The following is a 16849-nucleotide window of genomic DNA, read 5'->3' as shown; positions in this document are numbered from 1 at the left end:
TCCTGCTACTGCCTTTCCTTTTCATTTCTCGGCAACGGACTTGTTGTTTCGGGACTGGGATACCCCGGATCTCGGATTAAAGGTCAGTAAAGCCATGGATAACCTGTATCCCCTGCCAGAGGACGCCTTAGAGCTACTGCGGGTCCCAAAAGTGGACTCTGCAGTGTCCGCTGTCACAAAGAAGACCACGATTCCTGTCACAGGAACAACTGCGCTGAAGGATCTGCAGGATAGGAAGTTAGAGGTACAGCTCAAACAGATTTTCGAGGTCTCAGCCATGGTAGTCCGGGCGGCTACTTGTAGTAATTTTGCTATGCGAGCCGGACTTCGCTGGGTACAGCAATTACAGGCCAATGTAGATTTCTCGGCCGAGGAAGCGGCTCAGGCGAACCGTTTGGAATCCTCTGTGGCTTATTGTGCCGATGCCTTTCATGACGTCCTCCGGACATCCACCAGGTCCATGGTGTCGGCGATCGCGGCTCGCCGGCTCTTGTGGTTGCACAACTGGTCTGCGGATGTGTCTTCTAAGGCTCAACTGGGGTCCTTGCCCTTTAAGGGTAAGTTATTTTTTGGTAAGATCTTGGCCGACATGATTCAGTCGCTGGGAGAGAATAAGGTGCATCACCTACCAGAAGACAGACCTCGATCACGAGGTTCCTTCTCTTCTCGAGCCAGATTTAGGGGAATCGAAGATATCGACCTCCTAAGTCACCCGCTTCGTCCTTTCGTTCGGCTCCGGCGAAGCAGCAAACCTATTCCCAGTCCTTTAGAGGTCGAAGATTTGACAGACCAGGGGCGAATCTCCCTTCCTCAGGAACTAAACCCTCCCAATGAAGACGCGCTGGTCCACTCCTCGACCCCGGAAGTAGGAGGCAGACTAGCCCTGTTTTTCGAGGAGTGGACCAAGGTGACCATGGATCAGTGGGTCCTGTTTGTGATAAAACAAGGCTATGATTTAGATTTTGCACAGTGCCCCTGAGATCAGTTTCTCATCTCTCCCTGTGGGTATACCGCAAAAAGAGCAGCGGTTCGGTACACTTTGCAGCGGCTGCTACAATTAAGGGCCATAGTTCCCGTTCCTCCAGAGGAACAAGGAAGGGGTCGGTACTCAATATACTTCGTAGTACCGAAGAAGAAAGGATCGTTCCATCCCATCCTAGATCTCAAGGAGGTGAACAAGTGTCTAAAGATCCCACGATTCCACATGGAAACTCTCTGGTCTGTCATTACCTCGGTGAGGCAGGGAGAATTCCTAGCTTCGCTAGATCTCATGGCGGCTTACTTCCACATAGGCATCTGTCATGACCACCAGAGGTTTCTGCATCCTGGGACAGCATTTTCAGTTTCGAGCTCTACCCTTCAGCCTGGCGACTGCGCCACGGACTTTCACCAAAGTGGTGTTGTTGGTGGCAGCTCATCGCTGGAGGAAAGGTCTCCTGGTGCATCCCTACTTGGACGACTGGCTGATTCGAGCAAAGTTGGAAGCCTTTGCCACGGAGGCGATTCACAGAGTTCTACAGGCTCTATGGTCACTGGGCTGGGTGGTCAATCTATCCAAGAGCAAGCTCATTCCTTCTCAGTCCTTGGAGTATTTGGGAGCGCTCTTCGATACCCAGCAGGGCCGGGTTTTTCTCACCATGGACCGCATCATCAAGTTACAAGCTCAAGTTTGGAGTCTGTTGCTCCAAGATTCTCCCAGGGTTCGGGAATATCTACAAGTTCTTGGGTCCATGGCGTCGACCTTAGAGCTGGTGCCATGGGCATTCGCTCATATGCGGCCCTTGCAGTATGCGTTACTGTCCCATTGGAACCCAGTATCCGAACAGTTTTTTCTTCCATTGCCACTTACGCAAGTGGCGAGAAACAGCCTAGAGTGGTGGCTGGAGACGGACAATCTATCCAGGGGAGTTCCCCTGGAGATTCCCGAATGGACAGTGGTCACCACGGATGCCAGTCTCTCCGGCTGGGGAGCGGTGTGCCAGAAGAAGTCTGTGCAGGGCTTCTGGTCCCCCGAGGAGTCTCGGGGGATCAATCGGTTGGAGACCCGGGCAGTACGGTTAGCGTTACAAGCCTTCTGTCCTCTCCTACAGGGGAGAGCAGTCTGGGTGTTATCGGGCAATGCAACCACTGTGGCTTATATCAACCATCAGGGTGGGATCAGGAATCCTCCTGTGGCGGAGGAAGCGGTTCAGCTGGGCAGAACATCACTTGCTCTGCATCAAGGCATCTCATATTGCCGGTGTGGACAACATACAAGCGGATTTCCTCAGTTGACACCATCTCGATCCCGGAGAATGGGAATTGTCAAACGACGAGTTTCAGCGCATATGCCTTGCGTGGGGGACGCCCAGCATGGATCTCATGGCGACGTTTCGGAATGCCAAAGCCCCACCGTTCTACTCGTGCCGCCGAGAGCCGGGAGCAGAAGAGGTAGATGCTCTGGCTCTACCCTGGCCCATAGACGTTCTTCTGTACGTGTTTCCACCCTGGCCGTTAATCGGCAGAGTGCTCCGGATAGAGCGTCATGCAGCGCCGGTGATTTTGGTGGCACCGGAATGGCTGAGACGTACTTGGTTCGCAGACCTCCTCAATCTCGTGTCGGTGGGTCCCATTCGGTTTCCAGGAATCTCGGATTTACTTCACCAAGGGCCCGTTTGTTTGGAAGAAACCGATCACTTCTGTTTGCGGCATGGCTTTTGAGCGGTGCCATTTAAGTGTCAAGGTTTATACGCCTGCAGTAGTGGCTACACTTCTCCGTTCGCGCAAAACTTCCACTAATCTGGTGTACGTTCGGGTTTGGAAGGTTTTTGAGGCCTGGTGTCTTGATCACGACGTTTCACCTATCCGGGCTTCTGTATCCGATATTTTGTGTTTCCTGCAAAAGGGGCTGTCCATGGGCTTATCGTGTAGCTCCTTACATGTACATTAGCAGCCCTTGGTTGTTTGCACGGCAAGGTGCACGGCAGAACCTTGGTGGCGCATCCTGACGTGGCGCGATTTCTTCGAGCAGCTAAACATTTATGTCCGCCGCTTCGCCAGCCTTGTCCTTCTTGGAGTCTGAATTTGGTACTTACAGCTCTGTGTGAGGTGCCTTTTGAGCTTTTTTAGAAGGTCAACTCTCTGAAGGATCTTACATTTGAAGGTGATTTTTCTCGTCGCTATCACTTCAGCTCGGCGGGTGTCAGAACTCCAAGCTCTTTCTTGCAGGGAACCTTTTTTGCGGATCTCCGATTTGGGACTTTCCATCTGAACGGTTCCTTCCTTTCTGCTGAAGGTGGTATCTTCTTTTCATGTCAATCAATCAGTGGAGCTTCTAGCCTTTGGGGATCTGGACCGTTCGGATCCTCTGTCCCGTGATTTGAAGAAGCTGGATGTTCGTAGAGCACTTCTACGCTACTTGGAAGTCACCAATGATTTTCACGTGTCGGACCATCTCTTTGTACTCTGGAATGGTCCCCGACGGGGTCACATGGCTTCAAAAGCTACTATTGCTCGTTGGATGAAAGAGGCTATCAGCTCCGCTTACTTGCTAAAGGGCCGAGTTCTTCCAGTAGGCCTCCGGGCTCATTCTACTCAGTCGCAAGCAGCGTCCTGGGTAGAGTCTCATTTTGTGTCTCCACGAGATCTGTCGGACGGCGACGTGGAAGTCACTGTATACTTTCACGCAGCATTACCGATTGGATGTGCAGGCTACTAATTCAGGAGGATTCGGAGAAGGTGTGCTACGAGCGGGCCTCTCTGGATCCCCCCCCGGATAGGTACAGCTCTGGTACATCCCAGCAGTCTGGACTGATCCAGGTACGTACAGGGAAAGGAAAATTAGTTTCTTACCTGATAATTTTTATTCCTGTAGTACCACGGATCAGTCCAGACGCCCTGTCAGAATGGTTCAAGTGCGAGAGAGTCCGCTCACCTTGCCATTCATTTTTGCAGATTTTTGAATGTTTCCTGTTCATTCTTGCCTGTGTGGTTCTCTAGATTCCGATCTTTTTTGGTTTTAAGTGACCCGTGGTACCATTTTTTCTCATTATTTTCTTGTTCAGGAGTTAGTGTATATAGTTATGGTATCTTATGGGAGCCATCTTGCTTTGTCATTACGAAATACTGGCGGACTGTAGGTGGCACTCTCCTATATAAGGCGGAGCTTTGTTTGTTTTTAAAACATCTCTGTCTCTATCTGCTGGGGGGGAGGGGCAAAACCCAGCAGTCTGGACTGATCCGTGGTACTACAGGAACGAAAATTATCAGGTAAGAAACTAATTTTCCTTTCAGGCACCTCAGAGTGGATTACATTCAGGTACTGTAGGTATTTCATTATTTCCCTGACCCCAGTGAGCTCACAATCTAACTGGGAGATGCATCAAGCCACAGTAGTGCTCTAATGTGTGTTAAACAGAGTATATTGCATGATGTACGTGATATTTTGCATCTCCTCAAGCAGGTTCCCTTCCCTATTACGAGATCTGCATGCAGGAATAATGCAAATACACACAAATAAGGTCATTACTAGGCCGTCTGATGCAAATATTTAAGCAGCTGACTGAGAAGGTGGTCAGCTGCAATAAATATCTACACCTTTTTGAAAAGAGGTAAATGAGAAGCCCGGGACCCTATTGCAGGTCCCAAGGCTTCCGTCTCACATTTAAAGAGCCTGGGGAAAAAGTAGTTGCATGGCCAAATGGGAAAGTTGAGTGGGGGGGTTGGTGGTGACCGGGGCCACCCCAAAGTGTAAAAATAGTTAAAATGTTGCTGCGTGGTGATGGTCCCGGGCCTTTAACCCTCCCCGCCCCCTGAGAGCTAGAAATAAAAAGGGTCCCCGACATGGGAGCCCAGACTCGAAGTTAAGGTTTCAGGGGGGTGCAGGAGGGGGGATGGGGCCTTGACCCTAATTTTTTTTTAAGCTTTTTGAGGGTGGATATGGGAGAGGGGCCAAGACCCTAAGATTGACGGGTGAGGGAAAGGAGGCTGGGGCTTGGGACCCTATTTTTTTTTAGCTTTTGGGGGATGGGGCTCTATTTTTGACTTGGAGGGAAGGGAACCCAGAGCCCTATGTTTTACTGATGACTTTGGAATGGGGTTGGGGGGGGGGAGGGGGGACTGTGATCGTATCAATGCAGCAACATTTTATCTATTTTTTTCATTTTGGAAGTGGCAGCCCTGACCCCTTCTCCACCTCCACATGTGACTCTGAGATTTTTTTTTTGGGCGAGTCAGAGGCCCTTTAAGGTGATGGCAGTCCTTTGAGCTTGGGACCACCATTGTGTAAAGCAGCGGTCCCCAACCCTGTCCTGGGGGCCCACCAGCCAGTCGGGTTTTCAGGATATCCCCAATGAATATGCATGAGAGAAAATTTGCATGGTATGGAGGCAGTGCATGCAATTTTTCTCTCGTGCATATTCATTGTGTATATCCTGAAAACCCGACTGGTTGGTGGGCCCCCAGGACAGGGTTCGGGACCAGGGACCAGTGGTGTAAAGGGCTGCTAGGCACGTTCTTTTGCCCCAGTGTTTGGCTGCAAGACAAAAGGACGTGTCATAAAGCTGCAAAGTTTTTTTTTGTTTTTGTTTTTTTTTTCAGGGGAGGCATCCCAGCATTGTGGCAACACCCCCCAACACAATAGTGGGACCCCCTCCCGCAATAAAATTTCACTGCTTAATGAATCTACTCCTAAATTTTGTACGTGAGGCAATGGAGGATGAAAGATCTCCCACAAGGTCTCAAGGAGCGGCAAATGTGCCCCAGGTTTGCAGCTCCCTGATCTACCTATTAGGCTACTTGTGACTTGGATATCTAGAGCCAAACCTTCATTCTTTATGTTAAGATCAGAGATTTTAGCCCACTATTAACCCTTCTCTCACAGAAGTGCACATCTGTATTCTTGTTTAAAAAAAAAATTTAGTGTGGAGACAATTTTGGAGTTTTAGCGTTTTCTTGGTTGTAAGTGCACACAACTCATGCCTATCGCTTGTGAATTTTCAGAGTAAAGAGGTTAGGGTTGTTCAGCTTGGAGAAGAGACAGCTGAGGAGGGATCTGATGGTCTATAAAATCATGAGAGGATTAGAATGGGTAAATATGAATCGGTTGTTTACTCTTTCAGATAATAGGCCTGGGGGGGGGGGGGGGGTTCCACGAAGTTAGCAAATAGCACATTTTAAAACACATTTGAGAATTCTTTTTCACTCCACGCACCATTAAGCTCTGGAATTTGTTGCATGGATGTAGTTAAAAAAACAGATAATTTAGTTGGGTTTAAAAATGGTTTAAGTTCCCGGAGGAGAAGTCCATAAACTTCTATTAGTCAAGTTCACTTAGGGACTAGCCATTGCCTGTTATTGGCATTGGTAGCATAGAATCTGTTTAATGTTTGAGCACTTGCCAGGTACTTGTATCCTCTATTGGCCACTGTTGGAAACAGGATGCTGGGCTTGATAGACCCGGTGTGGTGACTTTATGTTCTTACTGGAATTGGCCTTGAGGGTTATAACTAAACATTTGAATATATTCAATCTGTGTTTCATCACAGGTGTGGGCATTGCCAGCATCTGCAGCCAACTTGGAACGAACTGGGAGACAAGTTCAACAACATGAAAGAGACGCCGGTCTATGTTGCTAAGGTGGATTGCACAGCAGATGCTACTGTGTGCTCTGCACAAGGCATCCGGGGATATCCCACGTAAGTAAAGGAGAAGCATTCATTAGTGTTTTTTGTTTTTTTTTAAATAATATATTAGTTTTTGTGATTTTTATTTTTCTCATTATCTTGGGAAGTGTGTGTGTGTGTATATATATATATATATATATATATATATTCTCTTACATGTTCTTTAAACATAAGGCATGGTCATCTAAGGACAATAAGTCAATTCATTTATTCAAACTTGCATTGTCTAGTGTGGATAGAAGTTTATGGTTTAGGAGAATTTGCGCGCGTAAAATGGCTTTTGAAAATTGCGTAAGTCCTTTTTGAAAATTACCTCCAAAGTAGGCATGTAATGTTTATAGTATAGGCTGCAGCTAAAACAAAGCCAAGTGCAGATCGGTCAGTTACAGTGCATTTAAAATTATATTCCTACTAAACGCTGGAGCAGGAAGCAGAGTGACCTGAGACTGAAGGCGGGCACCCTATTGCTTTCTTCAGATGATTGAATTAGGATTATAGGGCAGGTTAATTATGCAGCTCTTTTGAGCCACAGAATTGCTGGAGCCTGGGGGCACTGCATAGAACTAAAATAAAACTGTAATGGTTGATTAATGTTTTCACCGGTGGACTTGTTTACGTTAAAGCTGCGTAATTGCGATGCCTGAAGTTTAGTTGATCTTAGTACTTTATGGCACTTTTTCTAATAGAACTGAACAGAAAATCCTTCCACAATGCACCAAAGCTGATTGGGGCTCAGTTTGGTTTCGTTGCATTCTTTATTTTGTCCTAATTGTATATACAAGTCACTTCTGTTCAGTTAAATTAGTTAGAAATGTTCTTTCAAGTGAATATTGCCTTTTGTGGTCTATTGCCAGAGCTTCATTCATTTTTATGTTTTGTTTTTTTTTTAGACACTAAAGAGGTAATTTTCAAAAGGTTTTACAAGCATAAATGGACTTTATGCTTGTTTAATGGCCTTTTGAAAATTGCCGTGACACGTGCTACCTTTATGCGTGTCAATCCTTTTGAAAATTACCTTCTTAGGTTTTCATTTACTGTATTTCAGGTAGTGGTGTTGGGTCAGGGCCTAGAATTTGTCAGAGTTTAGTCAGTAGACTAGTAAGGAAGCCTGCAATTGTTGTCTAAACACGGGTCTTCAATTTAATCGTAGACTCTGAGCGCACTCTTTAAGAAGGAATAAAAATAAAGTACAGGAGGGGACTGGATGGTTACCTAGACCATTATTTCTCCAGTGCTAAGTAGGGCTAAATTAGCGATGAGTATTTGGGTATTGGCATCTAATGATGCCAAACAGACCCCTCTTTCATAGCTCAGTAAAACTTAGAGCATATGTGAGAGTTCCCACATGTGTGTGCTGGCTCCTGAGCCCCACTGACTGTTTCAGAAACATTGAAAGCTTTGAAGCATACACAATAAATCCAGATACAATCAAACTTTGAACCCAGCCCCTTTAAACCTGTAGCCATCCCACTCCTAAAATCCACTCTACAGAACATCTACCTCTCCCATAGCAATTTACCTTGCTGGAAAAGCCATTTGAAATAGCTAGGCTTTAATAGACTTTCTAAACATGAAATAATCCTTTTGAACACCATGTTTCCTGGGAAGTTTACTCCTAGTTGAAACCAGTGTGGAGAGATTGTTACATTCTAACCTGTTGAGAGGGTAGTTTGAGGAAGATGATGCCAACGCTCTCCACACTGTGCCATCAATACATTTTCCAAGAGCACTACATTTATTGGGAAAAATATCCCTGACAAATCTAACTATATAATAAAGAGGCTTGGCAAATTCTCTCACTCTCTCTCTCAATTCCCACTCTCCTGCCACACTGTGCCCCTAAGCTCAGCCTTCATGCTCTACTACCATACATCGCAATTACACATTTTGTACATGTCATGGTGGGTCCCCTTCCTTGGATGGGCTTTTTACTACTACTATTTATATACTCTGAATGGGCATGGAATATATTGGCCAATGCATTTCCCCTTTCAGTGCTATCAAAAACATTTTTTTCCCAGAATTATATGGGGCAACTTGCCCTACTTCCATTCGGGCCAATACAGTAAGGTGTGCACAGGCCGAGCGCACCATTAGCCCCCGTTGGACGCGTGTTTTTGACACACTATTATTACCCCTTATACAGTAAGGGGTAATAGCGTGAGGAAAACGCGTGTCCAAGCCCCAAAAAACTAATAGCGCCCGCAACATGCAAATGCAGGTTGATGAGCCTATTAGTTATTCCCGCGCCATACAGAAAGTAAAATGTGCAGCCAAGCCGCACATTTTACTCTCAGAAATTAACGCCTGCCCAAAGGCAGGAGTTAATTTTGGCCGGCACCTGGAAAGTGTACAGAAAAGCAGAAAAAACTGCTTTTCTGTACACCCTCTGACTTAATATCATAGCGATATTAATTCAGAGGCCCCCCCCCAAAACAAAAAATCAGCCCGCGGCTCATGGGTTGGAAGACGGAAGCTCAATTTTGCCTGCATCCGTTTTCCGAACCCGTGACTGTCAGCGGGTTCGAGAACAGACGCCGGTAAAATTAAGCGTCGGCTGTCAAACCTGACAGCCTCCGCTTCTGTCAATAAGGAGGCGCTAGGGACGCGCTAGTGTCCCTAGCGCCTCCTTATTACCGCGGGCCCTCATTTAAATACTCAATGGCGCGCCCAGGAGAGTGGCCTGGGCATGCATCGGGAGAGTGGGTGCTCGCCTCGGAGCGCTGGCTCTCCCGCACATTTTACTATATCGGCCCGATAGTGAATGAGGGAACACTACAACACATTTGTGTTTGCCACAAACTGAAAAGTGATAGTTAAAGCTGATTTGTGACTTTTTCCTTTGTAATTGCCTTTTAAACATGGACCTGTTTAGTGAGCCATTCCTTTGAATATACTGTTCATGAAATTGCCAGATTTTCTCACTACCAGAGGATGCTACTAAATCTGTCCTTTATGCATGTAGCAAGTTAAAGAAGCAGGTTCCTGAATGACTAATCCACTGCCTCTTAATTGTAATCTTTCAGTTTGAAGTTATTTAAACCGGGCCAAGAAGCTGTGAAGTACCAAGGGCCTAGAGATTTCCAGGCGCTGGAGAGATGGATGCTGCAGCTTGTGAATGAGGAACCAGCTGTAAGTATACAGGAAGCCTGTCCTTCCTGGTGAGTCTGACTGACATCCTGCTCCTAGAGGAGCTGCTGTTGCTTTATAAAATAGTGTTTTCATTTCTCTCCTGGGTGTGAAGATGCTGCTGATAATGGCCTGGGATCTTGGCCAAAAGAAATATTTGGGGGCTTGTAATTAACTCGAACCTTAGAGCTTGTCCTCCTTGCTTGTTTTAGAGTTGCTGCAATACAGCATTTCGCTTTAAGGTAAAATGTAATCCCTGGCTTGAGGATGATAATTTTGATTAATTTGTCTACCATGCTTATCATGCACAATTGTGTTTACAGAGCTTGATTGCATAAAAACAACCAGAATACATTCAGACATGTAGCTGTACTGAACTGAATTTCTAACAGCCAACAATCTTTGGGTCTGGGAGATGTACACTTAGATAATTTGACTTGACTTTTGTTTTCAGGGGTTAACTGTTTTCAGAAAGTACATACATCAAGATGTAACATATGCAAACTTTGCATTCTATGGGACAGTGCTGCTATAAAAAAAAAAAATTATCAGTTTTAGTAAATTTAGGTCGACAGTTGCCTGACAAGCCCAGGAAGTACAAAATATGTGCACATACTATTACAATATATTTTTCTAGGTTTCATGTTCTGTGTTAGTTTAGTGCTCAGTCCTGTCTTGGTGCACTCTCTCTGTTAATATCCGACAGTGTTTATCTTTTCAGTAATCTCACTTAAATGTTTCCTTTACTTTTTCTTGTTTGTTTTTACCTCTCCCGGCATTATGTTAGCCAGTGCTCCAGCTGTTACCTGGCCTGCTACTTCCACTTCTGAGACCGACAGTGCCAGTGGCACACCGTTCCCTTCTCTAGCGGGAAGGATCTTTCTCTGGTTAGAACTTTCCACTGCGGTGTTGCGTGTCGACCTGAAATGTTTCAGGGCTGAGCTTTCCTTCTCTTAGCTAAAGGGGCTGGCAAGGCAAATACAAGTTCTTAAAAAGGATTAAATAGTATACCTGTGAAGCGAACCCCCAAGCTGGCATCTTCCAGTTCTTGACCCCTTTTTCTTGCGAGCAAAATGATGGGAAACGATAATGAAGTCACGTAAGATTTATTGCTAAATAGGACTGTAAGCTATGTCCTCCCAGATCTGTCTCATGGTTTCAGCTGCAGCATAAATCAGTTTGGTTGATTACCTGCAGGGCAGGTATCTGCATTGTCATGGGCCCTGTCTTATTCATTTACTTTTACTTATGATCAATTATTTCACGCCAATCCAAAAAACATGCCTCTGGTGGTTACAAAGTAAAATACATTAAATAAACAAATGGCTGGGGATGCCAGTGAGCTGTTCAGCCAGATGGAAGCTTAGAGCTGGAGCTCTGTGGGTATATCAGGCGTGTCTAGCTCTGGTCTTTGAGGGCCACATATTATCAGGTTTTCAGGATAACCCTCATGAATATGCATGAGACAAGGTTTGTATACAATTGAGGCAGTGTGCATGCAAATCATTTCATGCGTATTTGCTAGGGATATTCTAAAAATCAGACCGGTTTGTAGTCCTCAAGCCCGGAGTTGAACACCTTTTGGTGTATCTGCACAGAATACATGTTTGGGGTTTTTTTGTTGGTTTTTTTTCCCCCACGGACTGAATTTCCTGCTTTAAAAGTGATTTCTCAGCTGTCTGAGAGAGAGTGCAACAGATGGCTACCGCTAAAAGTAATAAAATTTAAAACAGCATTTATGGCCTCACAAGATGTGAAGAAGAGGGAAGGCTGATCCACTCTCTCCTGGCAAAGCAATGCAGGAGAGAGAAACTGTGCCTACCTTAAGTGAGATAATGTAGGAGCTCAGGGGCATGACAGGTATTCTACGATAATTAAGGAGACGGAAGAAGTTATTGCAGCACAGACAGCTCAAATGCAGGTCTTTCAAAGACAAATGGAGCAGGTGAATGACTGGTTGATTGTAGTGGGGAGCTGGAAGATGACGAGGTTACAAGTTAAAACAAAACTGATTACTACATTCATAAGAGACCTGGAGGACTTAGCAAACAGAAATAGAAGGAACCCCCAATGGCGTCTCCCCACGTCCCCATTGGTCAGCCCCTATCACATGGCCATCGGCGCCATCTTGTGCTCCTACCATGTGACAGGGGCTGACCAATGGCACCAGTAGCCCTGTGACATAGTAGGTCAAAGGCTATCAGCGCCATTTTGGAACCGGCAGCCGAGGGTGTGAGTGCAGGGGATGGCTCCCGGAACCCCCGCTGGACCACCAGGGAGTTTTGGTAAGTCTTGGGGGAGTCAGGAGGGTGGGGGGTTGTAGTTAATTTAATTTTAGTGGGGAAACAAATAGGAATTGACGTATAAACGTATTGGGGGGGGGGGGGGGCCCCTTGCCCAATGCAACGTATCTGCTCCCTGATGAATATGAATCCCGATTGCAACGTATAGCGTCCCTCTGCACCTCCCTACAACTCTCAGGGGTGTAATTATAAATTTTGTTGCTGGGGGAAAATATATTGAGGAAAGAAGAATTGAAGCAGAACAAAAAAATAAAACATTTAGGACATCAGCATTCACTGGAAAGATTCTTTATTATTGAATTGCAACAGTTAAAATACAAATATAATTCAATTTATGGTCAACACGCTGGAAATGTAGTATTTAAGCAGAAAGCAAGGCACTCTTGAGTAATAAGAGTGATCTACTTGCAAAATATCATATAGCAAACAAGAATAAAGAAGATTTCAACAATTAAAGATAAGGATGTTCAGATTTTCCATAATCCTAATTTACAGTATTGTATAAAACAGAGATGAAGCATAATAAAAATATAGTTCTAAATTTTCTGAGTAAATTTGCAAAGCTGTTCTGTTTCTCTTATAGAAAGGTTTTCCTCAAATTTGTCTCTATCTGAAGAAGAGATTAACAGGGCAGTTAAATCCTTAAACCAATGGAAGGCTCCTGGAATGGATGGATTTAGTGTTGAATTTTACTTAGCAATTGCTAACAAATTAACACAAACTCAAATAATTGTTCCAAGTCTTTACTGAATTGGGAGAAAGCAGAGGGATCATTTTTAGAAGATATGTTCACTTTATTAGAGAAGCTTGGGAAAGATCCACTTTAGTGTCTAAATTACAGGCCTGTTTTGTTAATCAATATTGACTGTAAAATCTATGCAAAGATACTGGTACAGAGTCTAGCTTCAATGTTGCAGGGTTTTACTGAGATCAAACTGGCTTTATGAAAGGCAGGCATGCCACAGATAACGCAAGATTACCGTGCTGTATTTTATGCAGGGGCAAACATTTTAGATACTGCTGCAGTAACACTTTCTTTGGATGCAGAAAAGGCTGTTGATTATATTGAATGGAAGTATTTGGAGTGCTGATGTGGTGCAAAATACCATACATATGGTCAAAATTCTGTACAGAGACCCTTCTGCATGCATTTGAGTGAATAAATACCTATCAGATTCATTTGTCCTTGAATGAGGCACTTGACAGGGTTGTCCATTGTCGCCTCTGCTAGTTAATCTAGAGTTAGAGCCATTGGCATTAGCAGTAAAACAGCATCAACTGATTCATGTATACATTTTGGCACTTTAGAGTGCAAGTTGTCTGTGCAGGTAATTTAATAATTTATCTGACAAATCTAGAAAGTCCTTGCCCAAGTTATTGGAGGTTTTAAATTAATTCTCTTTTAATATTAGGGTACCAGATAAATTGGACCAAAAATGCTAGTCCTGCCCCTGAATGTATACTGTACAAAAGACACATTAGGAAATATTCATTACGGTGGAATATAAATGGAATTAATACTGTTCGGATCAGGAGATGACAACAGATAACATCATGGATATTTTGAAAACGCTGCAGGAGCTAACTTCTAAATGGTTCCCCCTTTATACATCTTGGTGGACCAGGCTAGAGGCAATCAAAATGTCTAGAGAACCTGTGGTGAGCTATACACTCACTATTTTGCTGATTTTTTTTTTTCTTTCTTTCTTTCTTTTTCTTTTCACCCTTATTTTATAAGTCTTTGACTGCCTTTTTCCTTAGGCTGAATTATCCATGATCTGTGGGGTGATGTCATCTGGCTTCACTGAATGGACTCATCTCTCCAAGCTAGTAGAACTTTGAACTCTTGAAGATGTGCAAGAGTTCCTGCGTGGATGTTGCCTCAGAGCTGCCTTTTTTTTTTTGTCTGAGCTAGAGCACAGATGGTTACTCACTCACTCTCCTAATTTTTCTTATTTCTTCTCATCATTTTTCTCCATTGCCTTGCCTGGGCAGCATAACACAACATGCGTTTTAGTGCTACTTTAAAAAAAAAAAAAAAAAAAAAAGTTCACATTGAAAGAACACAACAGTGAAGATAACTCTAGAACATCATATCCAATAAGACGAAAGCTACCATATATGGCTTCAAGACAAGTGACTGTTGCGTCCGTCGGTCGCAGACAGCTGCGACTGCTCTGCCTCACCTCCTTTTACCTTTCTCCTCCTCCTTTGGGAAGATGGCTGCCTCCGCTGCTGTTTGCCGAACTCCTCTGTGTCTCCAAGCCAGCATGGGCGTCCCCATCCGCCATGCTTCTTCCTGAGGCCTCCTAGGGCGCGCACGCTGCCCACTTTCTTAAACATGTCATGGCGGGAACCTCGGGGGCAGCCCCACCGCATGACGTTAGTACCTCCGGGTATTTAAACCTCCACTCCAATACAACGAGATAGCGAGGACTTCGGTTTTGCTACTCTGACCGCTTCTGAGCTGCTCGCTTGGATTCCTCACTACCCTCCGGGATATTTCACTACCTACTGAAGCTCTGGGTTCCTGCTCCTCGGGGGCCCCTCGCTTCTACTCGCTCTCTGCGGTTATTCAGCCTAACCTTCAGGACACCCATTCTTCGGGGGTCTTGTCTGCTTTATTCCAGGTACCCTCGGTGCTCCTAGGTACTCGCTCCTCGAGGGCCTATCCTGCTCTGGGTATCTTGCACCTCGGACCACAGGTCCTTATTTTCACTCAACTACCAAATCTCCAAGCTCTCTTTGTTCCACCCTTCAGGTTCACTGCGTATCACGTGCTGTGGAAGACTACCGGACCTTTGCTACATCTGGGTGAGATCATCAACTACATTACAACTGAGACTATCTGGAGTCTTACTGTGATATTGCTGGACTACAGCACTGTCCGTCCTTGGACAAGTATCATCTTCATCACTGCAGTATAATAAAGCTTCCTTTCCTCTGTGTCCGCTTACTATTGAGTCTAGCCTATCGTTGTGGTTCCCCATGAGGCCCTTCCCCGTGGGAGGAGTTATCGCCACTTCAACCAAGAGTCCACATTATGCCACAAACACAACTGACTGTGGTCAGGTAATGCCTATCACAGATGGCCATTACTTCTGTCACCATTGCTTGGGACTGGACCATGACCAACCCATCTGCCCAGCTTGTGGTCAAATGTCCCTGTAGTCCCAAAGGTTGAGAGTGGCTAAAATAGATGGATTGCTTCGGTTGGCCAGAGATCACAGCACTTCCCTCCTTCCAAAATGGGGGTTCTGCCTTCCCAGGTAGTCATCTCAGGTGGAAGGGGGAGTCTTGGAAGAGTGCTCACTAACTGGAAGCCCTGGGATTAGGGAATCATCATGCATTGTCAGAACCACTCCCTCCATCAAAGAAGCGCAGAAATGTATTGACCAAACTTAAAGCAGTGGTGAAGGAAAAGCTCTTGATGCAACCAATGGTGCATGATGCATCAAAGCACCGGATGCATGATGCCCTGGACCCCTGCATCGGCTTCAACGTTTATACACTCGACCTGAAATGGCTCAATACCATGATATACGGCTTGATTCATTGATGCAAATGGATTTTCAACATCCATCCTCTGCTCATTCCACATCGTTTTCTCATCAGAGCTCAAAAATATCCAAAAGGAGAGGCACATAACACCTGTTTTCCCCATATTACCTCATGAGCACCACAAGGCTTCTACAAGGTATTATAGGCGGTTGTTCTATGGCAACATTGCAAACGCATCTATATGCCTAACAATGAATATTTGTACTGAAAGATTCCCTCCATCTTCCACAACCTATCACGAGAGCACTTCCAGTTTCTCAATTACTGACCCAGGGTCTTTGCTTCGAGATTCCAGATCGTCTGTTCTATCATTCCTCTAATGTCCAACAGACCATCTGGTTCAACAGGAGTCTGTCCTGGTTCCAGAGGAAGATGTTCCAATTCCAGGCCAGAGGATTACTCATTCTGAACAGATCACAGATGTTGCTTTTTTGCCTCATCAGCCTTTGATTACATTTCCATCTTTGCTGACTCAGCCATTTGTGACCCAATCACCTCCTGTTTTAGTGTCAAGAGCTCTCCATCCTCAGTCTTTGTCACTTGCAACAGATTCCTCTTGTTTGGAGGACAGACCGCCAACTTTACCTTCACCAGATCAATCACATTATTCACTTCTCATGCCTTGTTTATCTTCTCATTTATTTTTGAGGGAGCCTTCTCCAGGGAAGTCCCCAGGTAGTTCTGATGGCATTCCTATAGATCTATCCCCAGCTCCAGAGAATCTATCTTTTTCAAAATTCATTGAAAAGATGGGGAATGCTCTTAACATCCATATATATAAGGATCTGGAACCTCAAGCAGAGGTCATGGGACTTTTGCATATCCTAGACATTCCCTCAGAACCCAGGATATTACCTACTTGTGCTGTTCTTGATAACCTTCAAATGAAAATGTAGGAAACTCCATTACTGGTATCACAGCTGCCAGGAAGTTGGATTTAGAATTCAGAATGCAGAAGTCTGACTACAGAATCATTCAGTTGCCTAATCAATTCATTTAGTTGGCACTCAAAAAGCAAGGTTAAATGCTAACTCTGTCTGGTAATTTTTGAGAACAAGGTGTTTCAGGATACCACATTGGAGTCCCACATAGCACATCGTACTTGGATAACTGGCTCATAACAGCATCTTCCTGTGACAAAGTGTTACATACCCTAAGACAGATGATCGAGCTTCTCCAAAACATTTTTTTTTA

At 45.0% G+C, this 16849-nt stretch overlaps 1 protein-coding gene across 2 annotated transcripts in view; it reads left to right on the top strand.

The window, feature by feature from the left end:
• Window positions 1-16849, top strand: part of TXNDC5 (thioredoxin domain containing 5) — an 80031-nt gene that overhangs the window by 4458 nt on the left and 58724 nt on the right. For both annotated transcript variants that reach the window (XM_029590629.1, XM_029590628.1), the window contains exons 2-3: window positions 6525-6674; window positions 9689-9794. In XM_029590629.1, the coding sequence (XP_029446489.1) occupies window positions 6525-6674; window positions 9689-9794 (256 nt within the window). The remainder of the gene's footprint in view (window positions 1-6524; window positions 6675-9688; window positions 9795-16849) is intronic.

This window comes from Rhinatrema bivittatum, chromosome 2, assembly GCF_901001135.1.
Source record: "Rhinatrema bivittatum chromosome 2, aRhiBiv1.1, whole genome shotgun sequence".
Classification (NCBI taxonomy): Eukaryota; Metazoa; Chordata; class Amphibia; order Gymnophiona; family Rhinatrematidae; genus Rhinatrema; species Rhinatrema bivittatum.
The sequence above is the reverse complement of the archived record's forward strand: the minus strand, read 5'-3'. Positions and strand labels throughout refer to the sequence as shown.